General features: G+C 36.8%; 1 protein-coding gene across 2 annotated transcripts in view; it reads left to right on the top strand.

The window, feature by feature from the left end:
• Positions 1-26,444, top strand: part of KIF5B (kinesin family member 5B) — a 70,221-nt gene that overhangs the window by 7,443 nt on the left and 36,334 nt on the right. For both annotated transcript variants that reach the window (XM_020990469.2, XM_020990467.2), the window contains exons 2-11: positions 11,277-11,364; positions 18,244-18,317; positions 18,928-19,032; positions 19,736-19,784; positions 20,235-20,290; positions 20,378-20,465; positions 20,618-20,742; positions 23,881-23,985; positions 24,365-24,510; positions 25,328-25,476. In XM_020990469.2, coding sequence (XP_020846128.1) covers positions 11,277-11,364; positions 18,244-18,317; positions 18,928-19,032; positions 19,736-19,784; positions 20,235-20,290; positions 20,378-20,465; positions 20,618-20,742; positions 23,881-23,985; positions 24,365-24,510; positions 25,328-25,476 — 985 coding nt within the window. The remainder of the gene's footprint in view (positions 1-11,276; positions 11,365-18,243; positions 18,318-18,927; positions 19,033-19,735; positions 19,785-20,234; positions 20,291-20,377; positions 20,466-20,617; positions 20,743-23,880; positions 23,986-24,364; positions 24,511-25,327; positions 25,477-26,444) is intronic.

Here is a 26,444-nt window from a genome sequence, read left to right as displayed (position 1 = left end):
CCCTGTAGTATTTTTATCAGTCAGTCAATAAATATTAAGCACCTGCTATGTGCCAGGCACTGTGCTAAGTGCTGGGAAGCATTTTCTATCATTTAAGCTTGACTTTGGTTAAGTTTGAACTGTTGGGAGGCCAGTGATTACAATTGTTTTGCTGAATGACTACTTGCTTTTCTTCTAGAATTCTTTAAATTTTTTTGACTTTCTCCTGGCAGAGTAGAAGTGAAGCCAAGTGAAAGTTTACTTCCTCACTTCCATTTCAGCTTTTTTACGTATATTATATCCTATATAGTCTTCATCTTAAGGGGTTAGGTTTTAAAAATTCTTTAATTTTAATTTACTCATGTTGTATCTGACCCTCTTATTATAAGTAATCAATTGACTGCTTTTTAAATAGCATAGATTGAATTATTAAATACTTGGTTCACAATAATTGCTTGTATTTATGTAGCACTTTATTATTTACAAAGTACTTAAAACAATCCAGTAAATATAAATGCAATAACAATCCAAACAATATAATTGGCTATTTTTTGGGAGGGGTTTTAGGAGTAGAAGTCTTACACTTATTTGTCTACTCCACATAGTAAGCACTGTGTAAGTATTTGTTGTTTTGATTTTTAATAAGAAAAAAGTTTGCAGAATTTTTCAAATCCAGATCCCTTCAGTTAAATGTACCCATTGGTTAATATATTGTTGATATTTTCTTTATAGCCAGGGAAGTAAGATTCAGGATATTTTGTGGCCCCTCTGTTTTGGGGAGGCAGATTGCCGAGGTTGTTTTCTAGGTAGATGACGACACATAAAGCAGACAGGTTGAAGATTCACTATTTCTTTCAGAGGTAGGAAACTATTTGAGAGGTATTTTAATTCCCTTTTCCTTAGTGAAAACATTGCGATAAATTTAAAATGTGCCACAGATGTGTGAGTTGGAGGTGTGCAGTAATAGTAATAATACCTCATAATTATATAGCACTTTAAAGTTTACAAAGTACTCTCTTTAGAACCCTGTGGAGTAAGTAATACAAATATTATGGTCACTTTACAAACTGAGGTTTGTAGAAGTAAAAGGACTTACAAGGTCATCCATTTAGTGAGTATCAGTGCTAGAATTTGATCTAGGTCTCCATTTATTATCAAATAAGACTAAGTCTTCTCTATCATCTGTTTTTTATTTCTACTCTCTACCTCCATATAAATATGGTCTTCAGTTGTGGGTCACTATTGCTTATTAGTTTTGTGGTGGTTGTCTTATTCTTCTTTGTATCTCTTACAATGGCTTACCACAGTGCCTTTCCTGTAGTAGGCTCTCAGTAATATTTGTTGAATGAATGATTGGCCAAGATTTCTAGTAGATAACAAGGAATATATTATTGTATTCCATCTTAAATAGCAGACCAAGTGGGTTTGAAAGGGCTTACTGCAAATATCCCACTGCCTTGTTTCATAGCTTCTGATGATTTCATTGTTTGCTTTGTTATGCTTAGCTCAAGTTGATGGTACTTGACATTTATATTTTTTACAGCTCTATTGTACCAGCACTTCTTTGGTTTAAATGGCCCTAAATGATTCTCTAGTTATATTGGAAGGTAGTGTGGCATGTGGAAGAGCCTTAGGGAGCATCTTGTCCAATGCCCCCAATTTACAGGTGAGGAAACTGAATTAGAGGATTATAGATTTAGAGCTAAAAGGGGTTGGACATTGAGTCCGGTCTTATTTTACAGCTAAGGAAATGGTCTTTTCCTCTCTCTGAAGAGTTGTCTTCTTAAATCATACAACTAGTGATGTTCATAATCATTCAGTAAATGATCTTGTAACTCCTAGTTTATTCCTCAGGTCTTGTTCTGCCACTGGCCTCGGGGCAGCTGTCCCAAGAGCATCATCAAATTTGGAATCAGGATGTGGGTTCACGTTATGGTTCCTTGGCTTATTAACTCTGTGACTTTAACCAATTCACCTACCTCCTCTGAGGCTGACTTTTTCTTATCATTGAAAATGAAGGGTTTGATTGTAAGTTCCCTTCTCTAAATTAATCAGTTCTCTGAATCCTTAAACTATAGCATGTGGCATAGTGACTAAGTTAATGTATCAACTTGGAAATCCTTTTGGAGAAGAACTAAAAAACTTTTTTGCTTACTATTTGAAAATGAACTTTTTCATTTGAATGTAAAATGAACTTAATCTGCTAGGTAGTTTAGTAGTTTGTTCTGTATCAATATTTATCTTTAGGTATTACAGTAATAGGATAATAATAGTGTCTAATCGCAAAAATAACTAAGCCATTTATCCTGTTTTTAATGATTTCCAGAGTCAAGTTAATGTTTATTCCCTGCTTTTCAAAGGAGTTGAAGACATGGGTGAGGACTAGGGAGACTGACAGAAAATTGCATGTAGGTGAAATATGAATAAGTAAAGTTCTACTTGGTTTTATCTCCATTAATGATTTGGGCTTATCCCCAGGGATAATGGTAGGAGTTCACATTTGTATAGCATTTTATGATTTCATAATAATAGCAAGCATTTATATAGCGCTCTGAGGTTAACAATGGTTTAAAATGCACTTTTCTCACAACCCTGTGGGAAAGTGTTCTCTCTTTTTTTTTTTTTTTTTTTTTTTTTTTTTTTTTGCAAATGAGGAAACTGAGACTTAAAGGTGACTCATCTACAGTCACACATGTATCATAGTCAGGGTTTGAACCTTGATCTTCTGAATTTAAGTGCATTGCCTGTTTCACTAATCCCTGTTGCCTTGGGAATATATAGAGGTTCAGATGACAGTGGACCAAAATGATACAATTTAGTTCCCTTTTGAAGCCAGAACACTCAGTCATGTTCTTAACAAATATCAATAGAATGAAATACAAGATTATTGACCCTTTGGATTGTTTTATATTTATGCTGAAGTAGATTGTGATCTCCAAGTTGGTTCTAGAGCTCCTTTAGCTTCTTAGGGGTCTTACAGCCTGGAGATAATCTAAGTAAACATGGAAATTCATAATGGGGGGAAGCAGGTAAGGATCATGTGAGAGAGTGTTTCTCTTGTTTTTTTTTCTTTTCCTGCCACATTCATGGTGAGTTAATACAATATAAATTCTCTAGAGAAAAATGTTGGAGGTGTATAGAACTGAATATTGAAAGATAATGATAGTTGGGTCATAAGTAGTGCATATTTTGTCACCGGTAGAGAAAATTTTGTGTCCTATTAGAACTGCCAAGGCTCATACATCTATTTATTGCCCTTGCAGATACACCCTCTTATAAGAAGTTGCTTCATGAATCATTCCCTCTAATATTCAATTTCTCCTTTGCTACCTACAAACGTGATCAGATCTTCTTACCCTAAAAAATTACTTTGGCTCAGCTTCTGTCCCCTCAAGCTGTAGTCACAGAAATCCTCTTTATAGTGCCAAGTTAGCGAGCCTCTGCAGTTGCTGTTCGTGGCTCCTTGCAATCTGGCTTCTGCTCTGTTCTCTCCAAGGGTACTATGATCTCTTACCTGCTGAATTTGGTGGCCTTTTTTGGATCCTCATCCTCTGCAACTTTGGATATGCTTAACACCGACTCTCATATATTCTTTCAGCCTTTGACTTGTATGCTAATCTTCCCCTCCCCCCTTTTTTTCCTCTCTGTTTGGTTATTCATCCTAAATACTCCTCTGGGTTCTGCTACCTGATTGACTACCCTTCAGTCATCTATGCCCTGCCCCCTATCACCTGTGAGTGTTCCACAAGTTCAAGAACTTTAAAATGCCTATCTGACCATAAGCTCCTGTCATTCCATATTTGCCTATCCTTCATGCCACTGGGACCTTTAGTCTCTTTACTCCTCAGTGTTTTCACAAATTTCACAGATTGAAATGAAGGTAAACTGAGGCACAGAGTTCTGAGCATGTTCAATTTATTGGTAAGGCTAGCAGTTACCAATAAAAGGGGTTTGTTTGTCGGTTGCCATGCAGATGGCTTCCTGATTGTATATAGTTTCTTTTTCTGAGCTTTAGTCCTTGCTCTCCAATGACTATTAGACATTTCCAATGAAGTGTTCCCCAGAGATCTCCAATTGAAACTATCTAAAATGGAATTCATTGTCTTGTGCCCCAGACCTTACCCCGCTTGCAGACTTCCTTTTTTTCTGTTGCAGGTACCATCATTCTTCAATAGTTGCTCTGTTTATCAACATTGGAGTTGTCCCCTACCCTTCCCTTGCCCCACCCCCATATCTGATTAATTATCAAATCTTGATTCTACCTCATATGTCATATCTGTCCCCTTCTCTCCACTTACATACCACCCTAATTCTGGCCCTCACCTATCACCTCTATCTTGGACTATTGTAACAGTCTCCTAATTGGTCTCCCAATTGGTCTCCCTGCCTCAGGCTTCTTCCCCTTCCATTCCACACAGCCACCAAAGTTATTTTCCAAAATCAAGTCTGACCATGTCATGTCTTCTGTTTTTTAAAGCCATTCACAGCCACCTATATTTTTAGCATCTTTATATATGATTCCCCTTTCTCGACTCTCTAATCCAGTGAAACTGGCCTTCTCTCATTTCCTCACACATGATCTTCCATCACCCAACTCCATTATTTTCCACCGGCCTTGCCTGTATATTGTATTTTGAATACCCTTGCCTGGTATTCACTCTTTCTTCCTTACTGCTGCCTCATTTTCTGCCTGAAACCTTTCCTGATTCCTAACCTCCCCCACCCCCAAATGTCATCTCTTTCTAACTATCTTGTATTTCTTCTGTGTGTGTGTTTACATGCGTTTTTTCTCCCAAGATAAAGTTAAACTCCTTGAGAGTAGGAGTTATTTATTTATTTTGTATTTGTATCACCAGCACTTGAAACAATGCAAGGCAGGTAACAAGTGCCTGTTGAGTCATGGATTCCTAAAGCATAGGTCTGTCCCTTACTCCAAAATCTCTATTAACCCTAAAATTGAAAAGTTCTTTATTTGACATTTAAGCCCTTTGCAGCCTAGTCCCAGATGACACTTTTCACTCTGCTTTCCAGCCAGAGTGACTTTTTACATAATATTCCATCTCCAGTTTCCATGCCTTTGTCTGAACAAGCTGTTCCTCATGCCTGGATGTATTCTTTTCATCTCCACTTATTTTACATATTGTTTTCCTGATGGCGTGAAAGCTCCCTGAGAGAGAAGCTGTTTTGTTTTGTCTTTGAGGCAACAGTATCAGGCACCTGATAGGTCAGTAAGTCGGTCAGCTAGCATTTTTTAAGCACCTATATGCCAGGCTTCCTGCTAAATGCTGTGGCTAAGGAGTTCACAGTCCTTGGGGGGAGCAATGTGCAAGATATAAGCAGAAAAGGTTGGTGGCAATCTCAGAGAAGAAAAGCACAAAGATTAAAGAGAACTGGGGAAGGCAGGACTTTGGCTGAGACTAGAAGAAAGCCAGGGGAGGTGGGAGATAGGAGATGAGGAGAGAGAACATTCCAGGCATTTGGAGCAGCCAGTGAAAATGTCTAGAGTAGGGAGTGTAGAGGAACAGTACAGAGGCCAAATTTACTGTATCCTGAAGTGTGTGGATAAGGTAAGGTATTAGAAAACTGGAAAGATGGGAAGGAACCAGGTTATGAAGGACTTTCAAAGCCAAACAGAGGATTTTATATTTGAAATAATAGGGAGCCACTGGGGTTCATTAATAGAGTTGAGGGGGGATATGGTCAGATCTGCACTTTAGGAAGATGAATCTGACAGCTGAATGGAATATGAACTGAATTGGAGACCAACTAGCAGACTATTGAAATAGTCCAGGTATGAAGTGCTGAAAGCCTGTGCCAGGGTGGTGCTAGTGCCAGTGGAAAGAAGGAGGCGCATATATATATATAAATAAAAGATGCTGGAAAGGTATAAATAACAGACGTAGCTATTATTGAAAGAGAATGAGGAATTGAAGATGACAACTAGATTTTGAGCCTGGGTAATTGGGAAGATGGTGATACTCTTTACAGTAATAAGAAAGTTAGAAAGGAGGGTTGGAGAAAGATAAATTAGTTTAGTTAATTCAGTTTTGGACATGTTGAGTTCAAGAAGTCTACTGGACATCCAATTCAAAATATTCAAAATATCCAATAGGCATTTGGAGATGAGACTAAAGTTCAGGTGAGAGGTTGAGAGCATCTCAAGTAGATCTGGTCATCTGCATAGAGATGATAATTGAATCCATGGGAGCTGATGTGATCAATAAGAGAAATAGTATAAAGGGAGAAGAGAAGAGGACCCAGGACAGAGCCTTGGGAGACCCCTTTAGTTAGTGGACATAACCTAGATAAAGATCCAGGAACAGAGACTGAGAAGGAGCAATCAGGTAGGAGAAGAATCAGCAGAGACCATTGCCTTGAAAACCTAGAGAGAAGAGAATATTAAGGAGAAGAAGGTGATTAGCAGTGTCAAAGGTTTCAGAGTGGTCAAGAAGGATGAAGATTGAGAAAAGGCCATTAGTTTTGGCAGTTAAAAGATCATTGGCAACTTGGGCAGCTAGATGGCACAGCGAATAGAATGCTTGGGCCTTAAGTCAGGAAGACTCGTATTCCCGAGTTCAAATCTGGCTACTAGTTGTGTGTCCCTGGGCAAGTCATTTAACCTTGTTTGCCTTGGTTTCTTCATCTGTAGAATGAGCTGGAGAAGGAAATGACAAACCATGCCAGTATCTTTGCCAAGAAACCCCAAATGGAGTCATAAAGAACCAGACACAATTGAAAAACGGCTGAACAGCAACAGTAATTTTGGAGAGATTGTTTTGGTTGAATGATGAGATTGAAAGCCAGATTGTAGAGAATTAAGAGAGTGAAGAGAAAGGGAGTAGAAACATTTATTGTAGATGGCCTTCTCAAGGGATTTACCCCAAAAAGGGAGGAAAGCTGTAGAACAACAGCTAGTAAGAATAGATGGATCAAGTGAGGGTTATTTTGAGGATGGGGGAGATGTGGGCATATCTGTAGGTAGTAGGGAAGCCTCCAGTAGATAGGGAGAGATTGAAGATTAATGGGAGAGCAGGAGTGATGGGTAAATTTGCTGGAGAAGATAGAATGGAATGGGTTCACTCATGCATGTGGAGGTTTGCAAGGGGAGGCCCACCTCTTCATGTGAAACCAGAGGGACAGAGGAGACAGTTGAAGAAGTCATTAGATGAGGAACAGAAGAGAAAATGAAATGCTGCACTGATGACCTCAGTTTTTTTTGGGGGGGGGGGTTGGTTGTTTGATTGATTTTTCCCCAGTGAAAGTCAGGCTTCTCAGCCAGTAGGGTAGGGGGGTGGGGAGCTGTGGGAGACTTAAGAAAGGATGAAAAGATTTGCAAGAATCTCTGTGGTGAGTGGGTTAGTGAATTGATTAGGATGTCAGATGATTGCCTTACCATAGTGAGAGCCCAATAGCGGTGCTTAAAAAATGCTTGTTGATTGATTTGAAATCCAATGTCTTGCCTGAGCTTCAGTCTCAGATATCTTTAATACTTAATCAAAATTTCCCCCTGGGTATCCTGTTGGCATCTTTTAACATGTCCAAAGTGTCACGGGATATTTTCACCCTAAAATCCTTCCTTCACCAGATGTCCTTTTTCTTACGAGAGAACCACCATCCTTCTAATTTCCTCAACTTTATAACCCAGGAGTTATCTTCAGTTTTTTCCCTTGCCTTTCATCCCAATCAATTTCCATATCTATTTGATTTTTCTTCCTTGGCATTTCTTACATCCTACCTCTCTCTATTACCTAGCTCAGGGGTGGGAAACCTTGGGCTTCAAGGCCGCTGGTGGCCCTCTAGGTCCTCATGTGTGGCCCTTTGACTGAATCTAAACTTTACAGAACAAATCCCCTTAAAAAGGATTTGTTCTGTAAAACTTGGACCTAGGGAAAAGGCTGCACCCAAGGACCTAGAAAACCACATGTGGCCTCAAGGCTGAAGAACCCCTGACTTAGCTACTAGTCTAATCAAGGCTTTTATTACCTGTCATCTGATCTGTTGTAATAGCTTCTTAATTGGTCTCTTTACTTCTAGTCTCTTTTCTCTCCAATCCACCCTGCACAGTTGTCAAAATCTTCTTCATGTTGGGTAAGTCTCCCAACATGTTTAAGACTTTCTTCATCTGTAAAATGAGAAGATTGGACTAAGTGGTTTCTGTTGCCCTTTTTAGTTCTAAAAACATCATGCTGTTAACCTTCTTTTATAACTTTATTTTAAAAGAAGGGCAAAAATGACATATTAATTATCATATAGAATCATAGATGTAGACCCGGAAGGGGCCTCAGAGGCTATCTATTCCATCCCTCCCATTTTACAGATGAAGAAACTGAGACCCAGGGATATTAAGTGACTTGCCCAAGGTTCGTAAGTAGTTAAGTATTAAAGGTAGTATTTGAACCTAGGCCCTCTGAATCCAGAATTAGGGCTCTTTTCACTGTACCATACTCCAAGGTGTCTAAGACCAAAGAAAGCTTTATTCTTGAAACTCTACATAGTATGTAGTCCTGAACTCAGAACTAAATTTAGTGTCGAAAGAGCATTTTCCTGAAAGGGGGGAAGGGGGGAGGACTTCACCTATTTGTGAAGCACTTAGCACAGTGCCTGGCACAAAGTAGGCACTATATAAATGTTGGCTGGTGGTAGTACTGATAATAGTAGTCGTAGTTGTAATATATGCAACTCCCTATGAGGAAACTCTTATCTGTACCTTTTCTTCAATTTATAATCTTAACAGAGTTGCCTGGGACATTGACAAGTTGTGTTTTACCTAGGGTCACAGATTAAATGTCAGAGGTGAGAATTGAACTACCTCTCCTACCTGATACTGCATATCAAATATATAGAATCCCTGTTGGGCCTGTATTACATTGAATTGTCACAAAAACAAGCAGGTGACCAGAATGAATGTATTTGTAGGTATTTGTGGTCTTAGTTCTTTTAAACTATTGGATTTAAATAAGGATTAAGTTACTGATTTACACATTTGTTATTTAAATAACAATTATCCAAGTCCTTTAGACAACAAAAATGAAATGATTGGTGGTTGAGTTTTTTCTTTCTAGAAAACTGTCTGTCTTGCTATGAAAATGAACTTTCTCTTAAAAAATGCATTCTGAGACTATATCCATTTTATCTTATTATGCCCAAAGGAGGAATATGAGCTAGAGAAGAAATATAAAACAGCTTCTGCTCTGTGTGCCTACAAAAAACCTAAAGCATTTGGCCTACTTTGGCTACCTTCTCAAAATGAATTTGTATAACTGAAAACCAGTGGTTGTTAGTGTTAATCTGTGTATCAGCATTATGGCACTGGTGTTTCAGAGCTAGGGAAAACAGTGGTTAATTGTCTCAAGTCAAAGTTATGGGGAATGTTCAGAAGCTAAAAAGAAGATAAATTTATGAAATTTCTTAATGATTTGTTTAAGTTAAGCTGGTTTGCATTTCTTGAGCAGTTGTAGGAAGCATGCAGAATAAATGGTTCATGCTGGGTGTGTAGCAATAACTCCAAAGTACAAGATTATCAAGTATAAAAATGCACATAGTGAAGCGGAAACTAAATTTCATACATTCATACATAAACATTAATGCACAATTACTGTATGTAAGATGTCAGGCACTAGAGCAGAGGACATAGCACCTGCTGGTGGGGGAGTTTATAGGCTCAGAGGGTGAGCAAAGATACAACATGCACACTATATATAGATATAGATATAATATAAGATAGAATGTGATGAGAAAAAAAAAGGATTCAGACAGAATTCTTTAGGAAAGTGTACAGAAGGGGAAAAAATTTCTTTGCTGCTGCTAGACTATAAATTCTGTGAGGGACAGGACGGGCTTAGCCATATATCTGCCCCAACCCCTAGTACAGTCATCTGTCTGTATTCAGGATTCTCAATAAATGTTTCTTGAAAGAATGAGTTAAGGAATGACTTTCAGGGCGAGTTACTTGGAGGAGATAGAACTGAAAAAATCCCTGAAAGAGAAGAGCTGTTTCAACACATGAACATGAGAAGGAAGAAAGTGTATTACAGTCATGAAAGATTATCTGTATTATGGAGTACATGGAGGTAGAGTTGGATTCTAGGAACATTTGAAAGTCTACTTTGTGGGGGAAGTATGTGTTGAATGTTGCATGAAGAGGAGTAATGTGAATAAATATAGGGAAAGTAGGTTATTGTCATTAAATTCTAAGCTAAATAGATTGTATTTTATGCTATAAATAATAGGGTGCCACTGAATATTTTGGAATAAGGGAGTCATATAGCCAGACCTGTGCATTTTGAAGGTTATTTTGGCAGCTTCACAAAGAATGGAGTGGAGAAAGAAGAGACTCATGGTGTGGTAACCAGTTAGGAAGCTTATGATAGTAACCCAGGTAGGAGATTGAAGGCCTTAATTTGAGTGGTGGCTGTGTGTGTGTGTGTGTGTGTGTGTGTGTGTGTGTGTGTGTGTCCCATTGAGTGGGTAAGGGAGAAGAAAGATGGACACAGAAGATAATCAAGTTGGTGAAATTGACAGGCATCTGATGGGAAATGAGTGGTAAAAGAAAGGAAAAATTCAAAGGTGTCTGAAATTTTGGGGCCTCAGTGACTGGGAGAAGCAAAGTGGGAAGAGCAGGAGGAAGATGAGTTCAGTTTTAGACATTTCAAAGTTGTGGGGCCAGGAGCGTTTAAAAACCAAAGGAAGACCTCTGACAATTTGGTTAGATCTTGTGTAGGAGATTTGTGAAATAAATGGTCAAGAATAGTGTAGGCTGGGAAGGCACGAAGAGATCATAGTTGAACTGTCCCCAAGACAGAGGTCTGTGTCATGCCAGTGTAACAAGCATATTTCTAGGGCCTAGCTTAACATAGTACCCTGCATTAGTAGGAACTGAATTTGAAGGAATGGGATTACCTATCTAGATAAGATCCTAGGTACATCTAAGCCTTAGCTTAGGGTAGTAGATACCAAGGAAAGATTGATGATATGTATTTGAGGACCTGCTGTGAACTCAAGACTGCCACTGTTCTAGATCAATGGTGTTAGATTAAAATAGAAACAGATTCTTTTGGGCAGCATACCACAAATTAATATCATCTATGTTGCATTGTGTTTTTATTTATTTAAACATTTCACAATTACATTTTAATCTGGTTTGGGCTGCTCAAAAGTTTTGCTGGGAGAGTTTCATACTTGTGTAGATGACTTCACAAGGTATTTTGCTTGCATCTCTTCGGTGGACTTTCTGATTAATTTCAATTTTCTTTTTTTCTTTCTTTTTTTTGGTGTGTGTTTGTTTGTTTGTTCTTCAGTCCAAGCCTTATGCATTTGATCGTGTATTCCAGTCAAGCACAACACAGGAGCAGGTATATAATGACTGTGCAAAGAAGATAGTGAAAGGTAAATATATGCCATCTATTTCTAAAAATACTGTTTTGTGTGAAGCTTCATCCTGGGATTCTTCTCACCTCACAGCCTCATTGTAATTTTTAAATATTCTTCCCAGTAAATAATCATGGAGGGAAATTGTTGTATCTTTAATGCAAAATGATGATTATTATCTTTGGTAAATATTTTATTATGTGACATTGTACAAATGATCCTGCATAAATTTGTGTAATGTCCACCACCTCAAAAACCAGGTTATGATTATAAACATAGTCCTATAGGCTAAGTTGAAAACTGAACACTTTATTTCTTACCATACTTTTTATTTTAACATTCACATCACAAAAGAGTTTCAAACGTAATAAACTAGAATTAACGCAGCACAGCAGCAGAAACAAAATTGCTAGGCAGATTTCCAACAGCTTATAGAAAATGACAGTTCTTTGTCAGTGCATGCTTCTACTGCATTATTATTTTCTTCCCAAAGACCCCTTCTGGCAGTAAGTAGGGAAGCTGCAAGGGAATTCAGCCACAAAGATGATCCAGGTGGATGTATTCCAGGCCAAAAAATTAAGTTAGTATAAGCCTAGTTGTGTTTGGTTTTTGTTTTGTTTTGCTGGGGGGAGAGAGGGTTGGGGCCAGTCTTCCTATCTTAGAATTGAAAAGAACCTTAGACATTATGTAGTGTAAACTTCCAGCGTAGGACTTCTTTCTCTACCCACCCTAACAAGTAGAATGGCCCTCTAGCCCTTGCCCAATTATGTTGGGTGGTAAGAGCTTAACTGCTTTTAAAATACAATTTATTCCATTTTTAAGACTGCACTAATCATTAGAAAGCTGAATTTTACATTGAATTACACCTACCTTTCTAACTTTCCTCCATTCATTCTAGTTCTGCCTCCTGGAGAACCCCAAAACAAATTACCTTATTCACATTGATACATTTTTAAAAATGCCTCTTCAAACTGAACGGCTTCAATTCAATCATTCTTGTGCTGTCATTTCCAGGCCCCTCTACATTTAGATTGCTCTCCTTTGCATACACTAGGTTGCCAATTTTTCTCTCAAAATGGGAGGATTGAACACAGTATTCAGGGTACCTGAGTACAGAGCACAGTGGTGCCATTACTTCTCGTAGTCGCTCTGCAATTAATGCTGCCTTTCATTGCTTTAGCAGTTTTAACAGCGACATAACACACTTGACTCACCGAGTTTTGCAATCAGCTGAAAACCCCAGATCTTTTTCAGGTGAATTCCTATCGAGTCAGGTTTTCCAAATCTTATACATATGCACTCATAACAATTGAGTTTTTAACCTAAGTGCAAGAATTTAACTCAATTTGTTGACTTAAACCAGTATGTTTTAAACTTTAAAGATTGTTTTGAATTTCAGTTCTTATTAGCTAGCTTTCCAAACTTTTCATCAAATTTCTAGCAAAATAAATTAGTGGGTGCTTAATAAATGCTTTTTAACTGATTCATGAGTGTCATATGCCTTCATATAAGTGATTTTTAAAGAATATTAGGGAAAGAGCATTGTCAGAGTCCACTAAAACCTTCCTTCTGATTAATACCAGTACATTAATCAGTACCTGGGGCACAGTTGTATAATCAATTGCAGATCTGCCTAACTGTACAATCACATAAACCAATTCATGAAGAACTTTGTCAGTGGATCGTAGATTTCGATTTGGAAAGGACCTCAGTGTTCATCAGGTCAAATCTTCTTATTTTACAGATGAGAAGCCAGCCCAGAGATGATAAATGACTTGCCCAGGGTCACACGGCTAGTATTGTCTCAGGGAGAATTTGAACCCAGGTCTTTTTGACTACACCTGATTTGCCTAGGGTTTCTGTGATATCTAGTTTATTGACACTGTCTACAAAAGAGTCAGTTTAATTTAGTATGGTTTATTTTTTGTAAACTTGTGTTGGCTCATGGTTCTTACCCCATTGTTTCCTAAAGACTCATACACTATGTGCTTAATGTTCTCCATTTTTGCCAATCATCAGCTTGGGCTTATTTTTCTGTACTTTCTGAAAGTTGCCCTTTACTCCTTTTTAAAATTAAGACATTGTTCCATACCCAGTCTTCAGACTGTTCTTCTTGATATCTCAAAAATTACTGGAAGTAGCTGTCAGATCAAATTTGCAAGTACTTTCAGCAGGTTGGTATATAATTATTCATAACTGTAGACATATCTCCCTTGAGAACTGGTCCTATTACTCCTTGCTTTGATCACAAATTTTTTAAATGGCCTTTTTTATCCTTAGCAATTGTCAGTAAACATAGTTACTAAGTGCCTACTATGGGTGAAGCACTGTGCCAGTCTAGATATGTCTCTGACTTCAGGGAGCTCATGGTCTGATGGGGGAAGAAAACACACAAAAAAGGGGGCGGGGGGAAGAGTAGGAGAGGGGAGAGGGGTGATTAAGTCCTATAGCTGAGTGGGGAATGATGAGATCGATGCCCTCCTGAAATAGAACTCTCTGATGTCAACTCCTTCACCCTCTCCAGTCAAAGGAAGGAAGGGGCTTTGAGGAGGCTTGAGTTTCAGAGGTGATATGTTCTTTCAGGAAGATGAGTTTCTGGAAACAATGATGAAGTCCAGGAGAGCTGCCAGGTGGGAAATGGTTGTTGTGAGCTAAGCACAGCTTCTTTATTTTTGGAAAATAGAAATATTATATGCTCATTAATTCAGCACAGTTTTGAGAATCTAAGATAACATATAAAAAATGATAAAGTACTCAACTAATGTAACATTCTTCTTAGATTTGTAGCCTACTTTTTACTGCCCTTGATTTTCTTGCCTCTCCTTGCATATTTTGCACATACACAACTAGGTGGTTCAGTGGATAAGAGTACCAGGCCTAGAGGCAGGAAAAGTCCTCATCCAGAGTTCAAATGTAGCCTAAGACACTTACCAGCTGTGTGAGCCTAGACAAGTCACTTGACCCTGTTTGCCTCAGTTTCCTCTCTGTAAAATGAGCTATTGAATGAAATGGCAAACCACTCCAGAATCTTTGCTAAGAAAACCCCAAAATGGGGTCACAAAGAGTCATCCACAACTGAACAACACCACACCACACAGATACCTGTATAGCAACACTGGTTTCTTTAAGTTCATTTTTTTATTAAGGGAAATACGAAGATGCCTCCATGGAACTGTCAGAAAGACTATAACAAACACACAACTCTGCATCATTATGTAATAACCATCCAGTAACCATGCAGTATAGTATGGACTATAACATAAGAAGAACATAGCACTGAGGAATGAGGAGGGACTGATTTCCAAGTGGTGAGATTAGTGAAGGCTTCATAGGAGAGTTGTACCTTGAAGGATAGGTAGGATTTTAAAAGGCCCATGTAACGGTAAGGGATTTCCAGGTAAATTGAGGCTGTGAACAAAAATGCTAGGGTGGGGAAGTGCTTAATGTTTATTTGGTATAGTGGCTACTCCAGTTTGGCTAGAACATGCTTCATGTAGAATGGCGTAAGATAAGGTTGCATGAAACTCTCCTTCTTCCCCCTTATCATATGTAACCTTGGACCTTACATCTCCTGTAACACTTTGTTCTCCTGCTTTCCAGTGCACTTAACTATAACATAGACTGACATTATTTCTGTTTGTGTCATATGTATCACCACCACCCCACTAGACTGACATTTAGGACAAGGAATGCGTCTTATCTAAACCTTGTATCTTCCCCAGTGCCTAAAATGCTCTCCTAAATGGTAGGTGCTTAATACATTTTTATTGAATTACAGGGATACTAGGTTGTAAAGTAACTTAGATGCCAGACTGAGGAATTTGGACTTTATTCTATATTCAGTAGGCCCCCAGTTGATAAATGCAAATTAAAACAACTCTGAGATACCATCTCATACTGATCAGATTGGCTAAGCTGACAGAAAAGGAAAATGACAAATCCTGGAGGGGATGTGGAAGGATAGAGACACTTACGTACTGTGGGCAAAGTTGTGACAAGTCCAACCATTCTGGAGTACAATCTAGAACTGCGCCCAAAGGCCTTTAAAACTTCATACCTTTTGACCCAACAATACCAATTCTAGATCTGTACCCTAAGGAGATCAAAGGAAAAGGACCCATATGTACAAAAATGTTTATATCAGTTCTTACTGTGGTGCCAAGAATTGGAAGCTGAGGGGATGCCCATCAGTTGGGGAATGGCTGAACAAGTTATTTATACACACACACACACACACACACACACACACACACACACACACATATAGTATATAATAGTAGTATATTAGTAGTAGTAATAGTAATGGCATAGTATATACATATATAAATGTGATGGAATATTATTGTGCTATAAGAAATTATGAAGATGTTGGTTTCAGAAAAATCTGAGAAGACTGATGTGAATTGATGCAAAGTGAAGTAAGCAAAACCAGGAGGAGAATCTGCACAGTAACAGCAATACTGCAGAGATACTCAACCATGAAAGACTTAGTGACTGATCAATACAATGATCCACCGTAATTCCAAAGGACTCATGATGTGTAAAATGTGCTCCACCTCCAGAAAGAGAACTGATACACTCAGAGTGCAGATTGAAGCATGTTTTCCTTTCTTTGTTTGTCTTGCTTTTCCCCCCAGAACATGGCTGATGTGGAAATGCTTTGCATGGCTTCATCTGTATAATGGGTGTTATATTTCTTGCCTTCTCAATGGGTTGAGGCAAGAGGGAGGTAGAGAATTTGGAACTGAAAGTAAATTTCCTTTTAAACCCAGTTATATTCAATAGGAAATCACTGAGGAATTTTGAGCAGAGGATAGACATGAGCAAATCTATACATAAAGAAGATTAATTTAGAAGTCATGTGAAGGATGGATCTTAGGAAGGAAAGACTAGAGCAGTGGTATGCCGGCACTGGCTCATATTGGCTACAGCTGATTGTTGAATTTTCACTATGAGCATTTGCACCTTAGAAAGTGGCAAATGCTGCAAATCTGGCCTGATTTATTGTTTTGTTGATTATTTAGACTTAAGAAAGTGGTGGAGAAAATGTTACTAGTGCACATGAAACTTAAAAGTTATGTCATGGGTACTTTTTTTCCCCTGAAGATTCAGTTGTTAAACAATTACTAGCACACTCTCAGACTGGGCACAAGGAGCCTCAGTAGGCTGTTGTAGAAGTAGGGTCAACTCTTTAAGGGCAAAGTCTTTTAGTTTTTCCTGATCGCTTCCCTGATCAGGACGTTTGAGTGTCTTTCCAACGCCTTAGAATCAAGTATACTTGAATCAAGTATATTTGGCATTTAAAGTATTTCACATTCTGGCTCCATCCTGTCTTTTAAGGCTGATTGCATATAATCCCCCCTCTCCACTCTAACCCCAGCCAAATTGGGTGCTGTTCCCTGAAATGGAGAGTATTTCCCACCTCCTTTGCATGCAGTATCTCCAGTGCCTGCAATGTTCTTCTTCCTCAGGCCCAGCTTTAGTACCACTCCCTTCAAGACACCTTTTCTGATTTCCCCTTATGTGAGTGATCACCTGCCCCCAAAATCACTTTGTATTGTACATTTGCTTGTGAACATGTTGCTCCCCTCAAGGGAAGCCAGTTGTCTTAGGTTTATAGCTGTATCCCCAGCATCTGGCACATCATGAGTGTTCAATAAATGCCTGTTGAATTGGATTGGTTAAGAGGCTATTTCAGTAGTCATCAAGTAGACAAGATGCCCTGAACAGGAATTGGGGGGAAGTGGGACTAATGGGGAGAGATTGCCCAGGTAGAATTGACAGGACTTCATGCCTGATTGACTCTGTAGGGCAAGAGAAGAGCCAAAGATATCTCCAAGATTTACCATCTTACTTAGGTGATTAAGCCTAGGTGACTGGGTAGCTACCTTGACCTACTCATTTAGGTGGTTTCAACTTAAAGGGCCAAGCCAGCCCGTGACTCAGGTTTTAGCAGGAAAGATATGTTTGTGTTTCATAAAGTACATTGAGAGAATTGTACAAAAATTGAATATTACAGAGAATAATTTAGGAACAGGGAATTTCATAGGACATTTCTGATTCATGATTTTATTCTGGAGCTAAAGCAAGGACAAATAAGATCTATGAAATTCCTCATTTTCCAAGCTGATAATAAAAGAATAACAATCTTAATGTTGTAGGAGAAATTTATTCCTGTTTGTAGATTTTAACATAGATCATAATATTCCTTTAATTTAACACTCATATTTGGTTATTTCCTTAAAGGTCTTATAGTAATGGTTTGGTTTTGTTCTTTTTTAGTAGAGGCAGTGAGACAGTAGATAATGTGCTAGACTGAGATTGAACATTTGTTAAATACCTACTATGAGCCAAACATTGTGCTTCTACCTTTCAGGGGCAAAAAATCAAATTTTATCAGTCCCTGATAAGAAAGAAAGGCCCTGGGTCCAATCCCAGTCCTGGCATTTACCATTTCTGTGACCCTGGGCAAATCACTTAACCTTTTGTGCATCAGATAACTCTCTAGGATTTATTTACTAAGTCTTAGATAAATTGTATTCTGCTCTGGCAAAGAAACTTCTCCACTCTCAAATCAAAAATTCTTCATATAAGTCATAAGAATTAAACTTAGACTTTGACAGGTTTATAACTTTTATATAGAATTTTAGTAGACTTTATTATATATCAACTGGTCTGAAGGAAAATTAACTTGAGTTTTTTCTCACCAAGTTATTTTGCTGGATTTAAGAATTTAGGCAGCTCTCTTAAGTGTTTTAATTATTTGAGAGTTTTTTTGTGTTGATCAGGAACATATAACATTTTCTTGCAACACTTAAAAGTAGTTCTCTGAATTTTGTTTAGGAAGGGAAATTTCCTGACATATAAAATTCTTTTTTTTTTTTTAACTTCTTATAGATGTACTTGAAGGATATAATGGTACAATATTTGCATATGGACAGACATCCTCTGGGAAGACGCATACAATGGAGGTAACAAATTGTAAAAGAAATTTTCTTCTCCTTTTTTTGAGTTGCATGTCAAGGCCATTAGTGTATTTTTTCTGTTGACAGTAAAATTCTCTTAACAATTATTTTGGATTTTTCACTACTTCTCTCCAGGAGGCAATGTATTTGAAATTATTAAAGGTTTATTTTATTAGTGATGTTGTCATAGCCACAAAATAGGAAGAATTTAGGGATCTGCTTGTGGTACAGCAGCAAAGTACAGAATTCAAATAATTTTCTTTTCTAGAAGTTGATTTTTTTAAATAATTTAGACAGTAAGTTAAGAAAAATTGATCCTTTTGGTTCCTATCAAGTGGCCCACTTGTCCCTTCTTTATATTAAGCATTTGCTGTAGTTCTTAGCAACTTTTTTGAGATTTTTGAATGTTTATATGCTAAAAGTTCATGAAGTTGTGGGGTGTTTTTTTTGCTGTCTGGCCATATTTAATAGAAACACAATTATCATATTTCTGTCTTTCCTGGTCACTGTTGATTCATTTTATTTGTAAAGGGTTTGCTCATAGATTTTTTTCATTAGTTTCATTAAACATATATAACTCATTAAAAAGTTTAATGTTTTTTGTTGTTCCATTTAGGGTAAACTCCATGATCCAGATGGAATGGGTATTATTCCAAGAATAGTACAGGATATTTTTAATTATATTTACTCTATGGATGAAAATTTGGAGTTCCACATTAAGGTAAACTTTTGAGAGATTTGTTTTCATTCAGCTTTTAGGATGATTACACTTAAAATGTACATTAAGTGGTTGTCAGGTTTGTAGTTGATAAGTTTTTGAAAAAATCAGCTTTAGTACTTCAGACTTACTTTGTACTTACTATACTCAGTCTTGTGTTATAATTTTTTGTGTGCATACCTTATGCTCTATTAAGTGATGGGGTTCTGAAGTGATAGCAGCTTGCACAGTGCCTCTGCGTAGACCTGGAAGAGTGTAGTCTGGTTTTGGACAGCTGCTTTTTAGTTTTGTCTTTGTCCTAGGTGGGATGGTTCCCAAACTCATTTTCAGGCTTGTCTTGTTCACTGCAACTTGCCCTCATACCAGCAGATCTGGGTTCTTCCGGAAGACAGACCATTTTCATATGTCTAAATAAATTCTCTCAAGGTCCTAATCAGAGACAATCTGTGCCACATGAAGCTGCTTCTCTGCAGATGTTTAACACTCCTTTGGGACAAATCTACTCCTGTTTTTTAACTGATAAAGCCAGATAGCCATATCATACTGGACAAATCACTCAGAAGAGAAAAAGAAGGAAGGAAGGAAAAAAAAGGTTTTTAGGCTTATTCTCTTTTCACTTTCTCTATGAATAGACTGAGAATATATATTATGGAATGTAGTAGCAATTGAATTGTTTCCCTTATTTAATCTTTGTTTTTTCCTTTAGGTATCATATTTTGAAATATATTTGGATAAGATAAGGGACCTTTTGGATGGTAAGTTGTACTGTTTCCTGTCATCATCTTTCTAGCATAATAGTAGTTAATTATGTTATGTCAGAAAGGACCCTAAAGATTTCTTTTTCTAATAGATGGAAGAGCTTTTGGTTACAGTGTATTAAAATTGCCTTAAATTATATAAAATGGCATTTTAAAATTATTCTTGTAAATTACAGTTGTGAGCCTTTTGATAACACAACTTGAGGCATATGTTTATGGATACTTTAAAAATATTGAGTATTGATGATTGTATAAATCTTTTTGTTTAGTGGTGATGGAGTAGTCTTTTATTTCCCCTCAGTGCTTTTGAAGGCACTTTTAAAATAGTGGTTCTTGTCTATTTGTCATACTGCTCAGAGGGGGAAAATTATATAGCAAATTTTTAGCTAATGTCACATTTCAGAGGATATTAGTTATCATCTGACAAATAATGTTTTCCTATTTCAGTTTCAAAGACCAATCTTTCTGTTCACGAGGACAAAAACAGAGTTCCCTATGTAAAGGTCTGTATAAAGACTATAGAATGATTTTGTAAGAGAAAGTATATAGTGATGGGAAAATAATTTTCATACTTTAAAAATATTTTCAAGGGTTGCACAGAGCGTTTTGTATGTAGTCCTGATGAGGTTATGGATACTATAGACGAAGGAAAATCTAACAGACATGTAGCAGTTACGAGTAAGTAGAATGTTTGAACTTTAAAAAAAAATCCTTTGTCAGTTGATAATTGTGTTTCCAATGTAAAATATACCATATTAAAAGAAATTATCAGAAAGGGAAATTAGTGGCTAATCAAATAATTGTTTTAAATATGTTTGTTTTCATTATAGATATGAATGAACATAGCTCTAGAAGTCACAGTATCTTTCTTATTAATGTAAAACAAGAAAACACTCAAACAGAACAGAAACTGAGTGGGAAACTTTATCTGGTAGATTTGGCTGGTAGTGAGAAGGTAACATTTTTCTTTTTTTCTTTTTTCTTTTTTTTTATATTTCTCTGGGTGTATACACATAACTGGATTGTTTGTTCTTACGCAGTGTTCTATATACCTTGTTACTTTTTTTGGAAAATATGTAAAATACGATATAGTATATTCAACCCCTATAACAATTGTTATGGGTCATAGCGTGATTAGTTTGATTGTGTGATCAACCATTGAATTTTAAGTGATATAATATAAATAATATTACATTCCATAGCCTTATTTATAGTCAGACACTTGACCTAAATATTTGGTAATGTTTTCAGTGTGGATATATTCAGGTTATATTTTGTGTGACTAAGTTCTGTTGGATATTGTGTGTGTGTGAATATGCTTATCACATAATAGGTACTTCAAAAATAGCTGTTGATAGTTATTTGTTGAAAAGTTGTCTTATTTATCAGTTAAGATGGATGAATTTCAAACTTTTAGTTATACTTATAATGTTTAGACCTTCAGAGTCCACTATTACCTGGTCCCCTTTACCTGTCCAACTTTATTCCCCTAAAACTAGGCCTCTCATCTCACTGTCATCAGTACTTTTCTTGGACATTCTTGCCTTTCTGGCTTTGCTTATGTTTTCCTTGCTCTTCCGTGCTTACTCAAAGTCTACACATTTTTCAAATATGATGTCAGGTCCCACTTCTGACACAAAACTATCCCTGAAAATGCTAACCCGTATTGATAGCCCATCTTATTTTAGTTTATATTGCTAAATCACCTAGTGAATTTAATTTAGGGTTAAATCATACATGGTGGTAGATATAGGAGTATTCTTAGAAATCATATAATCAGATCCCTTATTTTATAGACAAGGATACTAAGATTTAGAAATGTGATTTATTAGAGTTCATGTAGGTGGTTAGTGAAAGAGCTTGAGGAGTAGAGCCTGGGTCTGCTGACTGGTAGAGGTTGTCCTATATGCTGTACTGTGCTACCTTGTTTGTTTGTTTGTTTGGCTAGGCAGTGGGGTTAAGTGACTTGCCCTGGGTTACACTGCTAATGTCAAATGTCTGAGGCTGGAGTTGATCAGGTCCCCCTGACTCCAAGGCCAGCACTCTATCCACTTTGCTACCTTTTACATACACTATTTGTTTCTTATTTAATGAGTGTGTGTCCGTAACCGGATTATTAACTTTTTAAGGGAAAGACATTATCATTTGCTCTCTGTTTTCTGTCACATGCTAAGCCATATATTTGAAGCCTGCCTCCAACATAGAGGCACAATGGTGAAGTACGTGGAGAATGTACTGGATTTCGGATCTGAGACCCTGGAGTTAAATGCTTGCCTTCCTACTTAGACCTGTGTGACCTTGGGAGCTTAAGTTTAGTAGATAAGTCACATATGACTTGTGATTTATATGATTGGAGATGTTCCCAGGACCTCCCACAGTTGCTTTAAATAACCTGTCACAGCACCTAGTAAAGTACTAGGGATATAATAAGCGATCAAATATTTATTGAATCTAATTGAAAAGTTTTATAATCAATAGTATTTGATGTCATTCATGTTTTCTGAGTGTCTGATGTGGGATTAACACATGGAGTCATGAAAAAATGTGTGATGCAATGGAAAGAGTTGCTTGGCCTGGGAGTCTGGATATGGGCTCTGAATAGTTGTGGTTGGATCACTTGCTAGCCAGGTGACCCCCTAGCAAGCAGTTTTAAGTGCCCTGAGCCTCAGTTTCCCAAGTATAAAATGAGATCCTACGCATTCTTAGTTAAAAATAATGACCTTTCCCCTCTCATTCTTAATGTATCATTTGGTTTTGTGCCTCTCTGGTGCATTTATCATGTTTCTATGTGTTTTGTAATTATTTGTTATCTGTTGTGTCTTCCTATGTGATTACCCTTAATGAAATTAAGATTATCTAGACATTATTGTCAGCACTGTGAAGTGTTTTATTAAATACTGAATTTCAGTTCATTTGAAATAATTATCTGAATATTTCATGCTTAAAAGAAAGAAACCATTTTAGACAGTATTTTCTGGCCATTGTGCTGTATGTCCATAAACGTTACTTAGCACAAATAAGTTAGACATTGTCACATTTCTGCAGAAATTTGGAATCTCCAAAGTAAAAAGCAACAAATGCGACACATTGGAAAAGGGGGAAAAAAGAAAAAGGGAGAGGCTGGTAGACTTATATCCAGAGTCCCAGGTTACAATAAAAGAACAAAGTAATAAAATTTTTAAAGTATTTAAGTATTCCTTCTCAACTATGAAACACTAATACCATATCAGCAAACATTTCAGCACTATGTGCAGAACAGGGTGTAAAGTGCTCCAGGATTTCCAATTCTTAGTCCCTCTCTTGAACCTTTTAGTAGAGAGGTAGAATGCATACAGAAATAGTTGTAATACAAAATAGCAAGTATATGAGAGAGGGGCAAAGATCTCTTATGTTAGTAATAGTGTCTGCAAGTCCTGCTCTACCTTCTCCCTCAAAAAAGTCTTTTTCAGAAATATAGTATATGAAAAATGTCAAAGTAACAAGTTACAGTATCTCTAGTAAATAATTAAGATTTTGTTGGGAGTGAATATTAATGATGGGATGGGGGGAGGGAACTGTGATTTTGTAGATGTGGAGAACTCTCACTGTGGAAACTCCCTGTATGGGTACAGATTGGTAACTCATAGCTAATTTAGACACTTTGAGATTTGTCTGGGACACTGAAAGATTAAATGCTTTTGTCAGGTGGCACGAGAGATAGAGCGACAGGCCTGGAGTCAGGAAAACCTGAGTTCAAATTTGGCCTCGAACACTTACTAGCTGTGTGACTATGGGCAAATCACTTTACCCTTTTTGCCTCCTCCTCATCTATAAAAAAGAGCTGGAGAAGAAAATGACAGACCACTCCAGTGTCTGCCAAGAGAACCCCAGATGGGCTCACAAAGGGTTGGATATGACTGATAGTGACTAAAGAACAACCCTCTGAATATGTTTCAGAGGTAAGACTCAAACCCATGTTTTCCTGGCTTCAAAGCCTGCTTCTGTATGCTGTGTCACACTGCTTGTCTCAAATACCAGCAGCTTTACTTTAAAGCACATAATGTTAAACTTTATTTTTCTTGTGGTTTAATTTCTTTTTAAATTATGCATATAGGTTAGTAAAACTGGAGCTGAAGGTGCTGTGCTGGACGAAGCTAAAAACATCAACAAGTCTCTGTCTGCTCTTGGAAATGTCATTTCTGCTTTGGCTGAGAGTAGTGTAAGTGTTATTGGCTGCATTGTTGTTTTTTTTAATTTAAAAACTGTTCTTAGATATATACACAGAAACTGTGATCCATTTCTAATAATATAAATTTTATGGGAAGATATTGTGCCCTGTATAACAGTGCTCAAATATTTATTGGATGAATGAAATCGTTATCAGTTTTGGATTTCCATTTTATAGCAGTAGTGAAGTTAAACAACTACCTCATTTCAGCTCTCTCAAGTAGGCAATTGACATGAAATGGACACATTGAAAAATATTCAAGACAGTCTTGCTCTGTGGCGAGTTTTGTTAAGTACCTCATGTGCTTTATTTCAGAGCTTATGTGATCCTGAATGCCTAAAAACTATATGAACACCCTTTTTTTTTATAGACATATGTTCCCTATCGAGATAGTAAAATGACAAGAATCCTTCAAGATTCACTAGGTGGCAACTGCAGAACCACTATTGTCATTTGTTGCTCTCCATCATCATATAACGAGTCGGAAACAAAATCTACTCTCCTGTTTGGCCAAAGGTTAGTTACTGAAAATGCAAATTATATATACTCTTAATAAATATTTGGATAAATGAAGTTTGAACTTTTAAAATTTATTGTCTTAAAGCCCTAATAAAACCTTGTTATATAGATTTTTTCAAAAGCATATATAACTCAGATTAACTGACATATGTAGAATATACATATACTTTATATAATTGGTGTCTATTATTATTAGAATTTGTATTTTATATTTAAAATATAGTTGATCCAATTTGGTTAATTAAATATTACAATTTTCACCAGTTCTTTTGAAACTTAGGACTTAGTTATGACTAAGGAAAGAAAATTTAATTTTGCTAGGATGAACCAAAAAAAAATTTTGGATCAGATCATAAAATGAAACCAGTATAATTTTGACAGAAGTTGTTAACTTAGAGCAGCCATTGTGTGCTCTGGGATCAGGAGTATTTTGAATTTCATAGTTACCATAGGAGAGTCAGATCATAACATTATCATTAACCTTAAAATAGCCTAAGGTCAGCTTTGCAGGTGCTATAAAAATTGTAAACCATTCCCCCCCTCCTCCCCAAACTTCCCTTTCCCATTAAGAGCTTCTCACAGTTTGCAAACCCTGCACACTGTCACCTCTTAAATACACATTAAAATAATCCCTTCCTATTTGAGTAAACATCTTTCTGTATTCATTCTAAAATGTAGCACTTAGGTAAGAATGGGTAATATTCAACTAAGTTGTATGCACATTTTATTACGTAGTGGTAGAAGCAGTTGGAAAGTAAATATATTTGAAAATAACTAGTTCATCCCTGTTTAATTTTTTTTCCAATTTCATTAGAGCCAAGACAATAAAGAACACAGTTTGTGTTAATGTGGAGCTAACTGCAGAACAGTGGAAGAAAAAATATGAAAAAGAAAAAGAGAAAAACAAGACATTACGTAACACCATTCAGTGGCTAGAAAATGAACTCAATCGATGGCGAAATGGTAATGAAATTAAGCTATCACATTTTCATGTTGGTGAGCCCATAACTATAGAATAGCTATTTAAAGTGTTGGGGAATCCAACATTAAGGTAAATTAAAATAGAGGCCAAAGTAGTTATCATTTACATAGCTTTGAAAATGATTAGGTATTTAAGAAGAAAATGTCAGATGTTCTCATAAACTATCATTAGGCTCTCTAACAAAATGACCTAAGATAATTGAAGCAAAAAGAGTTAAGAAAAAGTGTCAAAATTCGGCTAAATGTTCAATTTAATTCAGAATTATGTGACTTATTTACTTTTTCATGACCTTATCAATACTCAGCATATCTAGTTTTCACTTGGCTAACTTTAGGGTATGATGGTCATGTCTCTACTTTACTTTTCAGTAGTAAGGAGGTAATGATTAATAGGTTAAAAACCAAAAATGACCAAGGGTCCAGAATTGTAGGAGTAGGTATATGTAGATGATTAAAAAGAAGCATTTTGTATATATGAGATTAAATAACATAAAAGGACATATTTCATAATTATAGGATTAATTACCCCCATATCAATGTCAGGAAGATATCTTCAGTTAATACACTTTTTAATTCCCTAATTTATAGTTATTTACTAGCATGACTAAATTTCGATGAGTGATACTAAGTTTTTGTACATTTATGTTTTCTCAGTATTTGGGTAGACAATTTCTGTCATTTAACAAGCATTCAGTGTCTTCTGTGTGATTAGTATTGTACTTGGTGAGGGTGAAGGTACCAAAAAGCATAAGCTATATTTATAAGCTTATGAAGAGTTTATAAATATGAAACAAAAGCAAACTACAATATATAATTAAAGGCTGAATTGTGTGATATGGAATAAATGCTATAGGGATTCAAAAGAAAGAGTGGGTACAAGAATAATTAGGAAAGCTGAAAGAACTTTGTCTTGAGCAGCGGACAGAATGGATAGATAGGAAAGCATACAA

Source organism: Phascolarctos cinereus, unplaced genomic scaffold (assembly GCF_003287225.1).
Source record: "Phascolarctos cinereus isolate Bilbo 61053 unplaced genomic scaffold, phaCin_HiC Scaffold_1;HRSCAF=81, whole genome shotgun sequence".
Lineage (NCBI taxonomy): Eukaryota > Metazoa > Chordata > Mammalia > Diprotodontia > Phascolarctidae > Phascolarctos > Phascolarctos cinereus.
This window is presented reverse-complemented; position numbering and strand designations above follow the sequence as displayed.